Genomic DNA, 21,370 nt, shown 5'->3' with positions numbered 1-21,370 from the left:
ATATGGGCCCACTTTTGTTGAAGCAAGGATATGGATTGCAACTTAACATACCTGGAATTTGTAGAGCTAAAGATGGTTCTACATACAATATTTGAGTACCAATTGTACTTTTTTGAAACACTGAAGAAATACTGATGTAATTTGAACCAGTTCTATTGTACAGAACAGAAATGACATTCATGTTGCCATGCAGGGGTAATCATGGGCTCAAACCCGGACCGAACCGGTTGTGGCCCGGAGCGGACAAAAAACCTAAATGGGTTAAAATTGAGGAGCCTAAACTGGACCATGCCTTTCCGGTTTGGGTTTGGTCCAGGTTAAGTAACCCGAGACCCCATTCTTTTTACAAAATGAAGGTATGCTTATATGACAAGTCTTTGCTAGTTAATACTACTATTTAATGCCAATTTATAGGCCAGTGAGTGTGTAGTAAATCAGTGAGTCTGTAGTAAAGACTGATTGAAAGTTGAGACTACAATGATATTTAACTCTCTTATTTAGACCATGTGTATGTGTATTATTACCATCTGTAATGAACCCGCATAAGCAAAGTTGGTTTATTTAGTTTCAACTTATGCTATTGAAGATCTATATATGAGATTTGAGCATTACACAACTAGAAGACATTTCAGTTCCTAGCCCAGATGCCCAGCCTAGAATTCATGAATTTTGGTTCTATGGTACAGATTGTTTAACTTCCAAAATGTGCATCACCGAGACCTTAGCCAGTCTAGTCATCTAGACAATGGAAAGCAACATTATTGTATTTTGTTAATCTTGATTTACAAAACCCATACTAGCACACTCTTTATATTTCCTCATCTTTACTTACAATATGTATGTTTTGATCTCTTTTTAGACATATTCAGACGTATTAATTTTAGTCATATATATCATTTTTGTACTTTATAAAGTCTTGAATTTAACAAACATTTATTAGTTAATTGAAAAAAACAAATCAATAACCTTCAAAATTATCTTTCATAATTGATTGTAACTGAAATATGATATACACAATTACATAATTAGAGAGGGGTTGGTTGGTTAGATGTTTTTTAAGGTATTCAAGATGAGGAAGCAAGTGTTGATGTTTAATGTAATTAATATATAAGGGTGTCTCTGTCCTTGTACATATAGTATATATATAATAATTTTTGTGTAAGAATTCGTTCCGTGTAATAAAGAGGACCATGAAGCAAACGTTATCTACATCTACATAAATATATAGCTTGTACTTAACCACAACTGAAAATCAAACGACTTGCATCACATTATCAATGGCCAAATTACAAAACAGAGCAATGTTACTGATAATTTGTACATTTACAAGTATTCTTGTGTTATGGTGTAATATTGCCATGGCCAGATCAGAGGACAGAGTAGAGGATCACCGAGTCACTTTCACAGATAAGTTATGGACCGCCGACGGGGTTGCGAAACAAGGTTTGTAAACTAGATTTGCCCTTTTTCTTTTTCTTCTTTTATTTTTTTTAAATTGTCTAGGGCCGGTTCGGAACTTAATGAGCTTAATAAAAAATCTTACTGTGGATTAGAGATATTTGTTAGTAACTTAATAAACAAAATATATACATAAATTCTGTAGTCAATACAAATATTATTTATCCGAATAGTCGGGTACTTCAGCAACTGGTTATGTCTTTTGTTATTCTAGTCATATTTTAGAATAATTCTTACACCGTTACGTTATGTGGTAAAATCAAAGGCATGATGCAACAATCGACCAATATTCTAAGGACTCCAAAGAAACCTAGATTTCTATGCCTCCATGGACACTTGTCGAGTGCTACAATACTTGAACAACAACTTAAAGTGTGGCCAGAATCAGTTACCAGTAAAATGGAATTCGTATACGTCAATGGAAGTGTCCCCCTCGACTACGATGATGGAACATCAGTCGATCAATATTTTGGATGGTTCGACTTCGACAAGGTAAACATAAATATATATATCTTGATCATGTATATTATCCAAACAAGACTTGCTAAATGCTAAATAGAAAAGTATATATATGGCTAAACAAATTTTTCCACACAAGTCACATTCATTATATGGTTTTCTGTCATTGTATAACATTTTGATGATATGTACAACTAAGTACTCGATTTTTATTAAGTGAAGGTTACTATGGATCAGTATGAAATAATTGACGAAGGAATTGCATATATAGAAGATCGTATGATAGAGCTTGGACCGTTCGACGGATTGCTTGGTTTTTCTGAAGTAAGACCTAATTAACTGATGAACTTGCCTTGCTAATAAAGCAACTATTGATTGAGTTAAGCACTTTGTTAGTATGAATTCTAACAAATTAAAGCTAATTTATCAAAACCTGCTTTTGATATCAAACTTTGATAGGCATTGTTTCTTCCACTTATACATCTTTTGTCCTCTGTATTGGAATCTTGATAAGAACTCATTTGTTTATTGTTCACAATTACTACAGGGAGCCCTTATATCAGCATCATTACCAGGATTGCAGCAACAGGTATATTAATGTTCCAGTTTCAAAATGGTTATTTTAAGAGAGTTTGATGATATATAAAAAGTGTGATATATGCACCAATATCCATATCTTTACCTTATTGATCGTTGTTATACTTATGTAGGGGCTTTGTCTCAAAAAAGTTGAGAAAATTGAACATGTTATCGTAATTTCTGGAGGTGGATATCCAGTACCAGAGCTTACAGAACCAGCTTTACCTTTTCCGATAAATATTCCATCCCTTCACATTTTTGGTAATATTAGATTTTATGGATTTGACAAAAAGAAGTTTATCAAAACTATTGAGATGGGTGAGACGCACCTAACTTCTTGGTGTGTGGCACCCTTTTTTTTTTTTTTTTTCAATTCTTCCTTGAGCTAATGCTTAAGATGCGTGATGCACCCTCATACTAGGTGTTTCACCAAAAGTGGCTTCCTGCACTTTATGCCCAAGATGTGCGTCGTACCTCTCTAGGAGTGCGATGCACCTAAGACCCTGAAAGTAAGGCTCAGCCAACCTGCAACTCTTTTTGACTCTTCTTGACTGTTACATCAGTTTTTTTCTCTCCTTAAAACACATCTTCTTACACACTATTAACCCTACCTCTTCTTCACTTCTTTCTCATCTCTTCCTCAACTTTTATTTATTCTTATTCTATATTTATCTTAAAATAAAATAAACTTACTTTTATTAAAATAAAAAAATGCATTACATTAATAAAATAAGGAAAATGATAATGACAACCCTTAAGGGTTGTCATTAGGAGGTTATTACACGCATAAGAACTTGTACTTTATACATTAAAAACCGCCCTCTGAATTTTCTCATGACAAAGTACAAATTTTAATGCAAGCAAATAATTTATACTGACAGCCCTAAGGGCTGTCATTAACAAAACCCATAAAATAAAACACATTACAACTAAATTTGAAACAAATTACATAATTGAAACATTACAAATAAAAATATAACTAGATAAAATTAAAACATTACAACTAAAATTAAAACATCACAACTAAAATTAAAACTACATTATTAAAACAACATAAAACTACTCGTCGTCTTCCTCGTCGTCCTCGGCATCGGTATAAAACTTGCTCCCCCACTTTTGGTTTTGATTGGTTGATAACATTGTCGGTTGCGGGAAATCAAGAATATGTTACCACATATCTTGAAAGGGTTGATTTTGGTTTGTGTTTTCATTATTTCGAGACATGATTAGGTGAAGATTAAGAAAGGATTTGAAAGAGAATATGTGTGTGTTTGTTGTTTGAAATAATAATGTGTGTGTGTGTGTTTGAAAGAGTGAGTGTTGTTGTTTAAATAAAAGGTGGGGAAAAAAACGGTTCATTGTTTCAAATTCAAATAAAATTTTATTTTTTGTTTTTTTACGTTAATACTTGGCCCACTAGGACCCCACCTGCGCTCATCTTTGCTCGGCGCCAGGAGGAAGAGTGAAAGAAGGAAGAGGCAAGGTGCTAACGCGGGAAGAGAGGAAGGGGGAGCCAAGACGAGATTCATGCCGGAGTTGGCTCCGGCCTAATAGTTGACTCACTTGGAAAGTTTCAACTCCCATTACTTTAAATAACTTTTACACATCAAAATATAGTTAACTTGATTTGTTTTCGAATCATGTTAACTCCATGGTTCACAATATATATAAAATTTATAACCTTATACATACATAACAATATTTTCAACATAAGCATTTTAAGTCATGAATATGTTAACTTTATATTCCGTAAAAATTAAGGGGTTACACACTTACACTATGTAAAACTCTCAGCCACCAAATTCGATCTAATTTTTAGAAGATTATTCTCGGATAATATTTTATAAGGTTCTTTATAAAATTATTATACCTAATCTAAATTGATGCTACGACGTTGTGATGCCCCAGTGGTTGCCAAGTTGGCTTGACACTAGGGTCGACCGTGATGAATAACTTGGGTTCATCAGAAAAATGGTTGCAACTCGTCATGAGAAAAAATACAAATATAATGCTACATTTGAGTCATATATAGCTAGTCATCTCTAGCTAAGCAGAACAACATAAACTTCTTCCATTTATTTGTTTTTTCCTTTAAAAAAAGCTAATTAAGTTTTCCCCTAAAAACGTACATGTTAAGTTTTGCCCTTCAAACCTGCTACATATTTTGCACTAAACCCAAGTAAAGAAGTATATATACTCTCATCAACGATTAATTAAGCAATAATTCATTGAGTGTCATCATCTATAGGAGAAACTGACATTGCAAGGCGACATGCACCAGAACTCGTCGACGCATATGTGGATCCACTAGTTTTATACCATCATGGTGGTCATGAGGTGCCGAAACTAGGTATTTTTTTATATCATTATTATTGTTTACCTCTTTAATTCATAGCTAAAAAGTTAGGTTTAATTGTATTTATAAAGCATTTAAATTAAAACTCTTATATATTTATAAAGTTTGTAATAAAATTTTATGAGTGGTCTATCATTAACATGCATAAATTAATTGTACTTTAATTTTATTATTAAATTTAAAGTTAAGGTTTTGATATAAAAAATACAAGTTTTTTTTTTATGCATGTTATATATCCTAATATATACAGTGTTTGATGTTTGATTCTTTTCTTGTTAGACGAAGAAGGATTGAGAATCATGTATGAATTCCTTGAGAGAATTAATGCAATCTTTTGATAAAGTTGCTTCCTGTATTGTTGCATTTTTTTTTTGTCGTTTGTAAAATTTATATACCAAGCAATGTTATTTTACAACATACTTGAAATGTAAGATGGTTCAATCAATAAAAAGCGGTAAAATAAAGAGACAACGATTCTTCTTGTTCCGTTGTTAATGTATCGTTATCGTATTATGATTTAACTGTTGGGAAAATTACATAAAAAAATTGTTTTTAAGACATTTGTAAAGCTAAAATTACTTATATATATATTAATATATTAATATTTATATTAATTTGATTTTATATTCTAATTAGTTTAAGTTGTAATAAAAATACATATTTGGATTCGAACTCATATACAAACTAATTAACTAGTTAAAATAATCCATACTAACATATAGTTTTTAGTGATTGATAAACAAAGACAGATAGGTCACCTTAACTGATGTGTATTTTCTAGTCTTAAATTTATGAACACGAAATACCTAGCTACTGACTACTACACACTTGCGGGCAGTGAACCCGTTCGTATGCAATATAGTTGACTTGGTAAACCGAGGTCGAACACAAGGACTTAATAAACAATTGTCACAGTAAAGTGATTCAGATTAAAAAAGGGGGGGTTTTGTGACCGAATTGCCACGTTGCAAAGTTAGTGAAAAAAGTCAGTAATCCCATAGGATTAATCGCAAAGAGTATTTGATTGATTGAATCTTAACACAAATTTAAAAATGAACACCTACTTGGATCAGCTCACATGCCAATCATCGGGTCTAAATACTACTTGCATTTGTTGAACGACTCAAAAAGTAGACAAGATGAACTCCCGTTATACTTGAAACTTTAACTGCTAAGTAGATAATTATTGCTCCCGCACTTAATTTCTCCTCTAAACAGTTAAGCATTAAATTCCTGAGTTGATTTTATGATTTAATCTTTTGAAAGCTTTCTCCCGAACTGCTTATTCGCCTAATCAGATCCCTCTATCATAGACGTTTACACATTCGAAATGAATTTAATTGTTTTTAATCTTCATCGTTGATTTCTCCCGAACTCCAACGATTTCAGGTTAATTACAGACCGATTAACCATTTCATAAATCAATTGACAATGACATAGATTTCTCCCGAACTTCTAATTACAATTATCAATCAATTAATATAAAAGTTGAAAACAATATTTAAATCCAAATAAATGTGGATCTTCGATTAAACATATAAACCTTGTTCAACATTCACAAGCAACATCAATTCGACCCTATGACATGCTTACTACCCAAGCGGGTGCTGAAGATTTAGCTATTCATATTAGAAATGCAAGAACAAACAAATAGAGAGGAAATCATATTATACCAAATGAATGATGATAATCCGGTAGCAATGATGATTACAATCCAAAGCTGAAAATAAGCGAAACCCTAATCACTTTTTTGCTCCAAAGTATTCCTAAGTATAAAAAAAACTATCAAAATTTTGTTATCCCCCCGTCCAAAAGTGCAGAACCCTAACTAATCCTATGTACAAAACACGCGTGTAACGGCCGTTACTGGGATAACGGCCGTTACTTTTATACTTAAGGCCTAACGGGAGTTACTGGGCTAACGGCCGTTACTCTTCAGTTGATTTCTAATGGCCGTTAGTTCTCTAACTTCCAGTTACAGGAGAAACCACAAACCACCTATGTAACGGCCGTTACTGGGCTAACGGCAGTTACAACTTCCAGATTTTGTTTTCTTCGTCTTTCGCTCGATTTCACCCGAATCTTTCTCCCGTTTCTTCCTTAACTCATCAAAATCGACCAATTCATTCGTCTAATCAATTTCCAACCTGAAAACACTCAACATACCTTCAAAGCATCGAAAGTTAGATATAAAACTATCAAAATGACGAATAATTGGTTCTAAAGTCACGTGGAAAATGGTATAAAATACTAACATATAGTTTTTAGTGGTTGATAAACAAAGACAGATAGGTCACCTTAACCCACATCGACCAAATCCAATTTTTTACACAAACAAAAAATAACTAGATCTATACCCGGTCGTTGACCGGGTTAGTAATAATATATATATGGGGGAAGTGAATTTAGGGTTGTCCCCCATTTAAGCTTAGACGGGGAACCCTTCACAATTTGTTTTTTTAATCCATGAATATCATGGGGACCCCATCATTTGTTTAAAATACAAATATTATTAAAATATTTGTGTGTGAGGGATTCCCCATCCAAGCTTAGATGGGGAACAACCACATACTCACTTTATATGTATGTATGTATATATAGTTAAGACTTAAGAATACGGGAAACATGTTAAACTTTATATGCAAAGATAAAATAAATTAACAAAAATTCAAATAACCAACATTTATTAGTAAGCGTAACATATACCATATAGGATAACGAAGGGTTAAATTTTATTGCATTGTCGGGTGTCAGGTTTTACACGGCTCTGGCCGGGTTTTTACCCATGCTCGTGCCTAACTCCACTATTGCCATCGCTGCCATCCGTCACGACGTCACCGCTGCCATCCGTCACGACGTCACCGCTGCCACCCGTCACGATACCATATTACACGTGTACCCTTTTAGTATAATAATAACAATGCATATTTGATTTAATTTTTGATTTGAAGTTATAAGTTTAAACCCTCATTTTATGAAGCCTTACTTTCAATATATATCTCTTGACCGAAAATCCCACACAACAAAACTTATTCACACTTGACACAAAGATTTTTAGATTAAAAGTACTTTAAGTGTTATTGAATTCTTTCCTTTTTACTGCTTCTAACACCATTTTAATTTCATTAGCTATGTAAAATAGTTAAGTTTAAACTGAAAATAGTAAATATATGTCATAATTAAAAAGTGTATATTTATATAACATTAAAAAGTTACCATGTTTAACAAAAGTTTAACTTTTAATTTTAAGGGCTAAGATTTTTTTATTATTATTATCTTTTAAGGGAAATGCTAAATGCAGTCTTAATAGTTGTATTTAACGTGCATAAAAAACTTGTAGTTTCCATATTAAAGATCTACTCCCTGAATTTTATGATAAATTTACAAATAATTTATGCACCTTAAATACAGCCCTTAGCAAACCCCTATTTTAAATGGCCTATATCAAAGCTTGAGATTATTTATTTTCTTTGTAGCATGATCCACCCTGACCGGGATACCAAGTAATTTAAAAGTTTTTTAAAGTTTATTTTGAAATTAAGCATGATGTTGAAATAAATCTTAAGTTTTATACATTTTTTATAATATATATATATATATATTTGGTTAAATATATATCAATATTATCACTACTCCACCAGAAAACTGGGTTAGGGTTGCGATATCTAGACCCGGTAACCACTAACTTGATTTTTTGGGTCGGTTTGATCTTTTGGGTTAGTAATCCAACCCGCCAACCTACAAATATTTATATTTTATACAATGTTGATAATAGGTTGACCATCAACTCATTTGATCCAACAACTTACAAACCAATTGACTTAAACTTAAACTTAAAAGCAAACATTACTTTTTACACAATGGATTACCAAATAATAAAAGTTTACATATGTATCACACATTTGACCAGCCAACCCACATTACTTAAAACAATCCATTTGATCCAAGACCAGCCAATTTGACATGTCAACAAAAAATTAACTCATTTGAGCTAAAACAACTCGTTTGACGTATCAACCCTTGTATTAATCGGGTCGATTGTGTCGACTCAACTTTGGTTAGGGCCAGAAACTCTTCAACCTGTCAACCCGATCCTAATCGACCTTATTAACAGCTCTAAGTAAAATATCATACATAAAAAAAAGTGTCCCATGTATATATATATATACATATATATATATAATGAATTAATGCTAACTTATAAACTAAATTTTAAAGCTTAATTTTTATATTTTATAATAAGTAAAAATGCTAAAAGTTAAAAAGAAATTTTATTAGATAGTGGTATAACTACACGAACTTGTTGTTTCGCATAATTTCTTTACTTTCATTTTTGTATATGGATAAAACTAAAGTTTTATGCATACATAGCTTTGGTTGAAGATAGATGCATACAACATACATGTATGAAGACTTTGCATTCTTTTCCCGAAGACAACAAGTCTTTAATGTAGAAATTGACTAATTGAAATGTTACCATGAATATAAAACTATACATTAAATAAAAGAAATTAGTTACCACTTACCATGTTTAAAAGAAGAAAACTTTGACTTCAATTGTAATGGTTAAGATTAATTTGACTTTGAATTTCAATGGTCAAGATTAAATGATAAAAAATTTTTTTTCTCTTGGCTATGGTAGCCATATATATAATATGTTTTTACCAAATATCCTTAATTTTGGTTTTGACGATAGTTCTACTTTTTAACAACCAAATAACAAGTTTTTAGTTTCTTAATCTTATAAAAGATTTAAGTTGCTTATGAAATTCAAAAGGAATAATTGATCCTCTTTGATTTGCACCTACTTGTTCAAAAGTATAAAACAATTACCAAAAAGTTTTGTAGAAGGAGGTTTGTTTTCTTACAAAAAGTCTTATATAGGTATGAGTCATACCCTATAGTTAAGAGTGACTATAAGTATTTAATTTTAGACTTTTGAATTATAAGTATTTCATTAAAGAGTTTAAACTGAGATACATTCTACGTTGGAATACTCTAAAGTTGAACCGATTAATATAATTCACACACTTAAAAAATTAAAAATCTACGGTGAAACCTCTATAAATTAATAGTGTTAGGGCTGAAATATATTATTAATTTAACGAGTTATTAATCTATCGAGTGTTGATTTCCACCAATCTCTTAATTTGATTTTGGACAAATTATTAAATTAATTTATAGAGGTTTGACTGTATTTTGCGAAAAGAGTTTTCAACATGGATCCTTTTTTGGCGAGTATCTTACACTTAAAAAGAATCATTTATGTTAGTGGTAAAATTAGTTGTTAAATAAGAAGAAAAAAAAAAAACCCAATACTTCGGATTCGAACCGCTCACCGCCTTCTCTATACGAAAACAACCCTACTCAAATTCCCCCAAAATTTCACCATTTTAAACCTTCCAAAAACACACATCTCACACTCTCAATCTCACACCAAAACCCTAACACAACAATGACCAAAGTCTACGGCACCGGAGTATACGACTTCCGGCGCCACCGCGTCGCCGAGTATCCCGTCGCCGTCACCGACCAACCGGTTACCGAAAGACCACCGGAATCAAAACCTGGAACCAATATTTCATCTTCAATAACCCTAGTCGAAATCCAGCGTGACCGGCTGACTAAAATCGCCAATGCAAACTGGGCGAAAACCGAAAAGCCGGCGTATAATGCTGAGCTGGTGAAGGAGATTTATGAGACGGAGTTGAAGGTGAAGGAGGAGGCAGGGGGAGCGAGACGGACGGTGCCGTTACAGCGGGTTATGATTCTGGAAGTTAGTCAGTATTTGGAGAATTATTTGTGGCCGAATTTTGACCCCGAGACCAGCTCGTTTGAGCACGTTATGTCTATGATTCTTATGATTAATGAGAAGGTATAATTATTACTTAACTTGAAAGTTTTTGTGTTGGAATTCGATAATTCGATAATGTGAACTTGTTCTGGATTATATGTTATTATTTATGATGTTATATGAGAATGCGCGAGAATTAGTGATGATATAGGGTTTTATGTTTCAAATGGCTTTCTTGTGTATGTTGTATATGAATGTTGAAGCTTGTTTAGACTGTTTAACAAAGATAATATAGATAGAGTCACAATGATACAGACTTTGAAACCGATGTTCGTATAGATAGGAAATTGAGCTTGATTGTAGCATGATGGAATAAGCAGACTAGCTGCCAAACAAATACGGACCTCTTGTTGGCTTTTATCGGGACATAAGTACATAACAGCTTGCTTTTAGGTTCTGTTAACAAGAAAATAGATAACGTTTAATTTTCCATGATTTAAGCAAAGCTATCAGTGTTTGATATGTATACATAATTATAATTATAGATTTATATATGTAGGAGTTTTTATGAGCAATTGTCTGTATCATTGTGACTCCGTCTGAATTACCTTTATGTCGTGTTTTCTATTCGAGTATATATGAGACCTAGTAATTCTTGCTGTAATATAGATGGCAGTAATATATCAGGCAACATGATGTGATATAGGGTTTTTTTTTTCAAAATTGATTTCATTTAAATGAGTGCAAAAAAGGAGAAGACTCTACGGTGGGGGATGGGTGTAACCGTGTAACATATAGGCTACGTTTTTGCAGATACTATTTTAAACATGCGAGCTCATTTACAGTGTTTATTAAAACGAAAACTGAAAACTGGCTAGCAGAATGTCTATAAATAGGAAATCCAATATTACTTTAGCTCTCAGATAGGGTAATGGTAGGTATCAGGTTGGTGATTACACTCTTACTCATGTGCTAAAAGTATGACTTTCCTACATGGTCATGGAAGTTGGTTGAGTTACGTGGCTAGCCTTTAATAGAAAGAAAACTTTTGTTGGATCCTGTTGTATCGTAACAGCTTTATTTCAAGCTCCAGTGACTAGAAAATGGAGAACATGGTTGCTCTCCGCATTGAGTTCCCATTACCTATTGACTAGTTTGATTGAGGATAGAGTTAAACATAGGAATTGTTTACCCTTATCTTTGATCTAACATTATTGCATTGGAAATTGCAGTTTCGAGAGAATGTTGCTGCTTGGATATGCTTTTATGATAGAAAGGATATGTTTAAGGCATTTCTTGAGAGGGTTCTCAACTTGAAGGAGGTATGTGTTGTTTTCTAAGTAGCTGTTGACATTGGTCAAGACAAGTGGCTGATGATAAAGATTTGATGCAGGGTAGAAGCCTGACTATTGCAGAGAAGACAAACTATCTACTTTTTATGATTAATGCCTTCCAGGTAAAAAAGTTCATGTATCATTTGTCATATCTCATGTTATCCCACAATATTTAGTTAAAGGATGCTAAACATAACTTTTTTACTGGGTACTGTATGGGCTTATGGAGGTAGATGTTATTGTGAATATTTGGAAAAATATAATAGATTCTTCTTATCGATTTTTTAAAATCTTTTCTTAGGATATATGCATGCTTATTATAACTTAGAAACATATCTACACGATTAATACACTTCTGAGCTTGAATCTTTTTGGTACAAATTTGACATCATTTGCTCTTTTGCCATGTTAGATGATTGCATTGGTACCATGTTTAATGCCATCTTTTTTTTCTTTTTTCTGTGACAGAGCTTGGAGGATGATATTGTAAGCAACAAAGTCATGAGATTGGCAAGTCTTCGTTGCTGGCATAGTCTATCATATGGTCGTTTTCAGGTGTATTTCTTAACTATTTTTGCTAACCCTTAAGCTTGATAGCCATGATCGCAATATCTTTTCTTTTGCTTTGTAGATGGAGCTTTGTCTTAATCCAGATTTGATTAAAAAATGGAAAAGAATTGCAAAAAAGGACAAGGAGGCAAAGAAACGTGGCGAATCTTTTGACATGTCAGTAATGCTCGAAGTGAAGTTCTTGAGAAATTTTATTGGAGAATTTCTAGAGGTGATTTTTGTTTACACCTTGAAGCGTTTACATTGTTGGATTATAATCATGGCCGCTGACTTGACATGTTTCTTTATTGGACAGGTACTTGACTCCAAGGTATTTGACTACGATGATGAAAATGGAGGGTCCAATGTGCATGGCTTTGAAAAGGTGAATGAAGCTTCAATCTTGTATTGCGAGAGGTTTATGGAATTCTTAATTGATCTTCTTAGCCAGCTTCCGACCAGGAGGTAACATCGTAGCCTACTCAAACTGGGTTATTAATCTGAGCTTTGCTTGGCCATTAAAAAAAGTTGTTTACTTTTATTGCATAATGTCTTGTATCTTGTTACTAATGTTGATGATTAATTTTTCCACAGATATTTTAAACCTCTTGTTGCTGATGTGGCCGTGGTTGCAAAATGTCATTTGAGTGTTCTTTATAGACATGAAAAAGGCAAGCTTTTTGCACAGTTGGTTGACTTGCTGCAGTACTATGAAGGTTTCGAGATCGATGATAACTTAGGGAGACAAATGACAGACGATGAAGTGCTTCAAGCTCATTATGAACGCTTCCAGGCTTTCCAGCTTCTTTCATTTAAAAAGATACCAAAGGTTTGTGCTTCCCTGATTTGTGAATGAGAAATGCCCGCATGCAAACAATTGTTTATAAATAAGGTTTATTAACTGACATGCAGTTTTTAGAGTTACTTCCTTTTTCTCATTCTCTCCTTATTCTATTGTTGCCACATCAGTTTGTTAACATTTGTTCGTTAGTGTAGCATTTCTCTTTGTGATAAGTGTGCAGATTCTCACGGATGTCCTTGGAGGCCTTGGCCTGTTTGGGTTGTGTATTCTTGCAGGTCAAGTTAAGAATTAGCCGGGAAATTACTTTATTTGAAGATTAATAGTGTTATTGTGTATGTAGTTTAATGAGCACATAATTGTTTTAATAGAGTTTACAAAATGAACACATAATTTAATAGTGTTATTGTGTATGTAATTTAATGAACACATAATTGTTTTAATAAAGTTTACAAAATGGACAAAGAGTGTTAGTAGACTGTCCCGATCCAGACCCCTGCTTTCACTATACTAAAAGTAGCTTGTTTATACCAAAGTTTTGTAATCCATTACCCAACTCACCTGCCTGGCTCATTTTACGATATCTGTAGTTCTTCCAGAATGTTGAGTTGCTACCTTCTTCGGGTTTCTTACCGTTGCTTTTTTTTTCTTCTCCTGGCTTTGTAGTTGAAAGAACTTGCACTTGCTAACATTGGAGCCATTCATAAGCGTGCTGATCTTTCAAAGAAATTGTCTGTACTTTCTCCTGATGAATTAAGGGACTTGGTTTGCAATAAGGTCAGTTGAGGAACTGTATTTGATATGGGTGCATACTAAATATGCATTTTGGCAATATGTGTGTGTGTGTGTGCACAACATACAATATGTAAAATCAAGTATAACTATCTTCATTTGGCAACCTTATAACAAAGGAAGGGGAAATCTGTTTACCCGACGCTGACATGGTTCTCATCTTATTGCAGCTTAAATTGATCTCAAAGAACGATCCATGGACTGAAAGAGTTGAGTTTCTTATTGAAGTGATGGTTTCTTTTTTTGAAAAGCAACAGTCACAAAAAGAAGCTATCAATGCCCTGCCACTGTATCCAAATGAACAGATAATGTGGGATGAAAGCCTTGTCCCTAGCATCAACTACTCTGGAGAAGGTTGCCTGGCACTTCCAAAACTGAATCTACAATTTCTAACACTTCATGATTATCTTCTTAGAAACTTCAATCTTTTTCGTCTCGAATCCACTTATGAGATTCGTGAAGACATTCAGGAAGCTGTTCCACATCTTCTTGCGTATACTAATAATGAAGGTCAACCTGCTTTCCGTGGTTGGTCAAGAATGGCAGTACCCATTCAAGAATTTAAAATTACTGAAGTGAAACAGCCAAATATCGGAGAGGTAAAACCATCATCTGTAATTGCAGAGGTTACTTTCAGCATATCCAGTTACAGAGCACAGATAAGGACGGAATGGAATGCTTTAAAAGAGCATGATGTACTGTTTTTGCTTTGTATTCGTCCATCATTTGAACCGTTAAGTGATGATGAGGCAGCAAATGCGACTGTTCCACAAAAACTTGGCCTTCAGTTTGTTCGAGGTTGTGAAGTTATTGAGATGCGTGATGAAGAAGGAACTTTGATGAATGACTTCACTGGAAGAATTAAGCGAGATGAGTGGAAGCCACCAAAAGGTGAATTGAGAACAGTGAGGGTTGCCCTCGATACTGCACAGTATCATATGGATGTTAGTGATATTGCCGAGAAAGGCGCAGAAGACGTTTATGGTACATTTAATATCTTGATGAGGAGAAAACCGAAGGAGAATAATTTTAAAGCAATCTTGGAATCTATAAGAGACCTTATGAATGAAACCTGTATTGTTCCGGATTGGTTGCATGACGTATTTTTGGGCTATGGGAATCCTTCTGCCGCTCAATGGACCAATATGCCTGATCTTCTCAAGACCGTTGATTTTAAAGATACGTTTCTTGATGCTGATCATGTTAGAGAATGTTTTTCAGACTACCAGGTTTGTATTCAGTATTTAAATAGAAAGGGTAGTTTTGACCCATTTACTTACGAGACAGGTTAATTCGGCTATGTTTGATCTTTAACGGGTCAAAAGGGTAGAATGAAAAATATTAGCTACAAACGGATGTGGTTGAAATTAGAAAGGGCTGAACGGGTCCAAAGTTACCATAAAACCTCCTAAGTCATTCTATTCGAGAAGTTAGACTATTATAAAAGATGTATTTTCCAATCATATGCTACTAGTTAGCCATCATAACTTGATTTATTTTTGGACATTAAGTGTTGTGTGTCATCCCAAACAGAACTGGTTCATTTTGATGTGTAATAAAGCGTTACTCTTTTGATCTGTCAACAATTGTCGGTGATCCTTTTTGCGGATTGCGACATCTTATTGCTAATGAAATGATCTGTTTTCAGGTAATGTTTACAGATGCAGATGGTACGGAGAATCTGAATCCCGGACCCCCATTCCGAATTAATATTCCCAGGAATTTAAAAGGAATTTCGCATGCTCTTTCTGGAAACGAGAAGTCCACCAAAGATTCAGTTGATCTTACCACCAACAACGGTGCTGAAAGTGAGAAAGAAAAACTTATTGTTGAGGCCTATATGCCACCTGATCCTGGTCCATATCCTCAAGATCAGCCAAAGCAGAACTCTGTTAGGTTTACTCCTACGCAGGTGTGTCTTGCTTTTCTTTTTCTTCAGTCTTTTATTTTAAGTGTGGATCTTTTTTATTGGTCTATATTTCTCATGTAGATAATATTGGTTACACCAGTCTTAATGTGACTTGATTTGTGCTCAAGTATCTATGTAACTCATGTAGATTCTGTAATATCTTTTCTTGATACTTGCTGTCCTTGCCACTTTTCATTCTTATACGAAGTGTGAATAGTTTGGTGGTGATCACATCTTTTGGTCTGCCAATCTGGCGGAAGAGGCCTATTCTCTAGTCAATAAGGTGTTTGCTTAGTTGAATTTCTGTTGTATTTTCTCAACGTGTTTCTGCTCTAAATGAAATGTTTGGCAACTTCAATACCTTTTTTAGAACAACAAACTATTCTACTCCTACTCCTAAACTACGCGAATGCCTAGGATGCAACATAGGACATCTGAAAATCCCTTAATAATCCACCCTCACAAGTGTGAGTAGTGGGACTCGAATCCGGGTGGAATACCCCAAGGTCAAAGATCTTACCTATGAGCAACCATCCCATTGGATGCAACTATAATACTGGACGATAAAAAAAAACTTGACATTTCGTATTCGTTAATATGTAAATGTAATTAAACCACAAAGAAGTATATTAGAAAGAAGCAAAAGCTGACATCAATGGCATATAACATAATAATATTAGAAGTGGATATTGTGTATTTTGATAGCTATCTAGGGCTGACAGGAGGTTGGGCTGGGTTGGGCTTCATAGGGGAGTTAAGTGTCGTTTCTGTTTAATTATAATTACTTGTGGGTCAAGTTAGGTTAAGAGTTGTTTATTTAAATAAGGCCACAGGCCACATTCTTGAGGAGGAGGAGAGTTATTATCATTAGTTTGTCATTGTAAGGAGCAGCTGAAGCTCGAATTCAGCCCTATCTATTTAACAGCCGACTCCATTCGGCTAGGTTTGTGTTCATTGTGTGTTTCTTGGCTATTTTCTGGTTTGATTCACATCATATTTCTGTTATTCAATTGAAGTTTCATGTTTAGATATATATTAATATTAATGCATTGTTTAGAGCAGCCTTTAATGGTTATATCAATTGCCACATCATTGTTTATATTAATTTATTTACTGAGGGTTAGAGGTATTAAATGAAAATGGAAATGAGTAAGGGTTTAAAATGAAATCTATACGACCATGTTTAGCATTCAATCATCTTCAGTAACCTGGTAATTTGTAAGTCAGTAGTCAGTATGCAAAAAGCTTTTAGAAAAGCCATCTATTACAATGGTAAAAAGCGAATAATGACGTAGTTGAAAAACAATAAGTCACCAAAAAAAGCTCCCATTGCTCCAGTGAAATGTCATAATATTCTTGTCTTAAGGGTGGACTTATTATATATTACAAATTATGAAATTTGCATTCAGCTGTGATTGCACCACTTATTTACGTAATATTGCTTTGTCTGCAGGTTGGAGCAATCATATCAGGGATACAGCCAGGGCTCACAATGGTAGTGGGTCCACCCGGTACTGGAAAGACTGATACTGCAGTCCAGATATTGAATGTACTTTATCACAATTGTCCTTCTCAGAGGACTTTAATAATTACACACTCAAATCAGGCTTTGAATGATCTCTTTGAAAAGATAATGGAGGTATGATATTTTAACTTGAAAGCAAAGTTCTATATGGCATTTATGTTAAAGTTCACATTTAGATTATTTGAATTTGTTGATCATGACAGAGGGATGTGCCAGCCCGTTATCTTCTCCGACTTGGTCAAGGTGAGCAAGAATTAGCAACTGATCTTGACTTTAGTCGCCAAGGTCGAGTTAATGCAATGCTTGTGAGACGTTTAGAATTGCTTAGTGAAGTGGAAAGACTTGCAAGATCTTTGCAACTTCCTGAGGATGTTGGCTATACATGTGAAACTGCTGGCTACTTCTGGTTGCTTCATGTCTACTCACGTTGGGAACAGTTTCTAGCTGCTTGTGAGAAGAATCAAGACAAACCTGCATTTGTTAAAGATCGGTTCCCCTTCACTGAATTTTTCTCCAACACTCCACAACCTGTTTTCAGCGGGAAATCATTTGAAGAAGACATGCGTGCTGCTAAAGGTTGTTTTAAGCACCTTAAAACCGTCTTTCAGGAGCTTGAAGAATGCCGAGCATTTGAGTTGCTAAAGTCAACTGTTGACCGAGCAAATCATCTGATGACTAAGCAAGCAAAAATTGTTGCAATGACTTGCACTCATGCAGCTTTGAAAAGAAAGGATTTCCTACAGTTGGGATTTAAATATGATAATCTGTTAATGGAAGAGAGTGCCCAGATTTTAGAAATCGAGACTTTCATCCCGATGCTACTGCAAAGACAAGAAGATGGGTATGCTAGACTTAAAAGGTGTATTTTGATTGGTGATCATCATCAGCTGCCACCTGTTGTGAAGAATATGGCTTTCCAGAAGTACAGTCACATGGATCAAAGCTTATTTACAAGATTTGTTAGGTTGGGAATCCCGTACATTGAGCTCAATGCTCAGGGTAGAGCTAGGCCAAGCTTAGCCGAGCTTTATAATTGGAGATATAGGGATTTAGGTGATCTTCCTTATGTTAAAGAGAATCCTTTTTTCCATACAGCTAATGCTGGATTCTCTTATGACTATCAGCTGATTGATGTGCCTGATTATCATGGGAAAGGTGAAACAGCTCCATCTCCTTGGTTTTATCAAAATGAGGGGGAGGCTGAATATCTTGTTAGTGTCTACATCTACATGCGGTTATTAGGGTATCCAGCAAATAAAATATCCATCTTGACCACTTATAATGGCCAGAAACTTCTGATACGTGATGTTCTTAACAGAAGATGTGCTCCCTACGATTTTATTGGCCTTCCAAACAAGGTTAGTAGCTATGCATTCTTGATTTCTTATTGCATTTTTGCTATGGAGTGGCTCATTCAAATTGGTTGATATTAGAGCCAGTGGGCAGGTCAGATGGGGTGGATAACTTGTATAATGGGTTTTAGGTCGAAACAGAAATTCAACAGCGTAGTCTGAACTGTGCTGTGTTGGGAACACATTTTTTGCTCATCCCTTTCACTCTTGCTATTGTATATGTAAATAATTAATGTAGTAAGTATGATTATGTAACTGAATCATGACAATTCAGTAATTTCAAATCAACATTTTGAAGGCTGTATGCAGTAAATTACTTTGTATATACAAAATTTGTTTAAGGATGCATTTTGTGATCTGATATCTTGTATATTCTGTATTTTTGAGATTTAAAAGGTTTAGTTGACACTAGGAGCATAGCAAATTGTGAATTTTCTTGATGCATGTGTCGTTTTTCTTATTCTGTTTTTTGTTTCATTTACAGGTTGCAACAGTTGACAAGTTTCAAGGTCAGCAGAATGATTTCATTTTGCTGTCACTTGTTAGGACTCGGTTTGTGGGACACCTTCGTGATGTCAGAAGGCTGATAGTCGCAATGTCTCGTGCACGATTAGGACTATATGTATTTTGTCGGCGCTCACTTTTTGAGCAATGTTATGAACTGCAACCTACATTTCAGCTTCTGCTCCAAAGGCCTGATCGTCTTGCCCTCAACTTGCATGAGAGGGCACGAACTACCAATCGTCTTGTTGGAGACACAGGACCCATTCATTATGTGAAAGACGTTGAAGAAATAGCTGGGCTCGTTAACTATAAAATGCATGAAGTTTATCAGGTATGTTATTTTTGCTTCTTCATGACTTCATCCCTTTTCACTTTCTCTATACCTTAATTGGCTAAATGGGCTGGTTGGATGTGCTTGGTAATGCTTCAGAAGGAGTAAATTTGTGTCTGACGAAACCCGAAAGGGGTCGTTTATGGGTTAAATTGAGACACTTTTTCTTCCATCTTATTTCATTGATTAGTTCGTTAAATATGAGTGAATATTATGTTATGTCATTACTTTAATTATTTGAATTAAATGATTTAGGAGGGTTTCACATTAGTAATATATTTTGCTCTGCCCGGTTAGAGTCAACTAACTTGAATTGACCCATTTATAATTATATGGGTCAAAATTGCCACCTTGTCTTCCCTGGTGAATTACAGTATATTATGCTTATATTATAACAAACCTGTTTCTGTTCTAATCAGGCACGAATGATGAGCCACCAGTTTTCAGATTATTCTGGACAAAATGAGTCAACAGGAAGAACAAGTGAGGACAATGGTGTGCCAGTTGATTCATCTGAGCATGATGATATGCACATTGATTCACAGAATCTGCCAAGTGACGATCAACCGGTGGCCACAGAGACACTGAACTCTGACAATAAAACCAATGAGGATATGCAATTAGATGCTACTGTAGAAACCACTGGAGCAGACAAAGAGGAAACTCTTCATTTGAATGCTGAAGAAAATAGCAAGATGGAACAATGATCTGGTAAAGAGCATTTCATTCAATGGCTTGATGAAATGGTTCCGTCTTCCTTCACCACATTATATGTTATATATACATTTATAGATGGTGTTTGGGATTACGTTTTGGAAATAGGTTATGCTGTTTGTATAATCAGTTTTGGATAATTAATTGTAAAAACGTGATGTAGAATCATAGTGTCTGAAATTGAGCATGCTGTTTAATATTGTTATAATCAGATTAATTAGTTTTTTTTTTTTTTTTTTCCCTGAGTGTTTTGGTAAAATTTTATAATTTGGTGACTAAACCAATCAATTGACCAAAGGATATTCACTTATATTATTAAAGTTTTACAAAACGTTTTTTTATTTTATTTTTAAAGTTAGTTTTGATTCACATGTTTAACCAGCGATTTGTTGGACCTTTAACCCTCTCTTCATGAAAAATATTTTAGAGATGAGAAACTCAAGACTCGAACCTGGGATCTTGAGAAAAACTCACCTCCGGGGCCAGATAGTGATTTCACAACACATGTAATCACAGACTAGACGAATACACGCACAATGCGACAGTGTAGGCGGCGGCGTGCCGGTGGTGGCGGTGGCGGTGGCGGTGACGACTTGTAGTGGCAACGGCGGCCAGTAAAATAGATAGATGATGTAAAATAATCCATGTGATTTAAGGAATTAATGAAGGTAATTTAGTAATAAGAAATGTATGTTATAAATGTTTTAAGAGATTAAAAGATTTCAAAAATAGATACCTAGTTTGCTTTATAAGTAGTTAAAGATATAGATAGATAGTGATTTCACAATACATGTAATCATATATCAAAACACTTATGTAATATTGTGATGGGGGATGGTAATATAAGGCGTCGGGTATCTAAGCTTAAGTGTGGAACACTCATATATTGTTTTTTTAATCCATACAAATCATGGG

The 21,370-nt window shown here is 34.4% G+C and overlaps 2 protein-coding genes across 3 annotated transcripts; both read left to right on the top strand.

Annotated features, from left to right (window-relative positions):
* Position 1: 1 nt before the first annotated feature.
* LOC122595611 (esterase OVCA2-like) lies at positions 2-5,333 on the top strand. Of its 2 annotated transcripts, XM_043768015.1 has the most exons (9): positions 2-104; positions 194-356; positions 1,367-1,443; positions 1,724-1,950; positions 2,140-2,241; positions 2,465-2,506; positions 2,628-2,757; positions 4,745-4,846; positions 5,132-5,333. In XM_043768015.1, exons 4-9 carry the CDS (start codon positions 1,726-1,728, stop codon positions 5,188-5,190), a joined length of 660 nt encoding a protein of 219 aa, XP_043623950.1. In that variant the 5' UTR covers positions 2-104; positions 194-356; positions 1,367-1,443; positions 1,724-1,725; the 3' UTR covers positions 5,191-5,333. The 2 variants fall into 2 exon arrangements, with proteins under 2 accessions (XP_043623950.1, XP_043623949.1); XM_043768014.1 differs by lacking the exons at positions 2-104; positions 194-356 and having other exon boundaries at positions 1,147-1,443.
* Positions 5,334-10,262: 4,929 nt separating this feature from the next.
* Positions 10,263-20,684, top strand: LOC122595508 (RNA helicase aquarius). The gene is made up of 14 exons (XM_043767875.1): positions 10,263-10,727; positions 11,879-11,968; positions 12,040-12,102; positions 12,449-12,535; positions 12,612-12,761; positions 12,846-12,994; positions 13,124-13,358; positions 13,995-14,105; positions 14,291-15,349; positions 15,769-16,032; positions 17,483-17,668; positions 17,758-18,912; positions 19,391-19,741; positions 20,161-20,684. Exons 1-14 carry the CDS (start codon positions 10,308-10,310, stop codon positions 20,446-20,448), a joined length of 4,608 nt encoding a protein of 1,535 aa, XP_043623810.1. The 5' UTR covers positions 10,263-10,307; the 3' UTR covers positions 20,449-20,684.
* The last annotated feature ends 686 nt before the right edge of the window (positions 20,685-21,370 follow it).

The sequence above is a fragment of the Erigeron canadensis genome, chromosome 4 (assembly GCF_010389155.1).
Source record: "Erigeron canadensis isolate Cc75 chromosome 4, C_canadensis_v1, whole genome shotgun sequence".
In the NCBI taxonomy this organism is placed as follows: domain Eukaryota; kingdom Viridiplantae; phylum Streptophyta; class Magnoliopsida; order Asterales; family Asteraceae; genus Erigeron; species Erigeron canadensis.
This window is presented reverse-complemented; position numbering and strand designations above follow the sequence as displayed.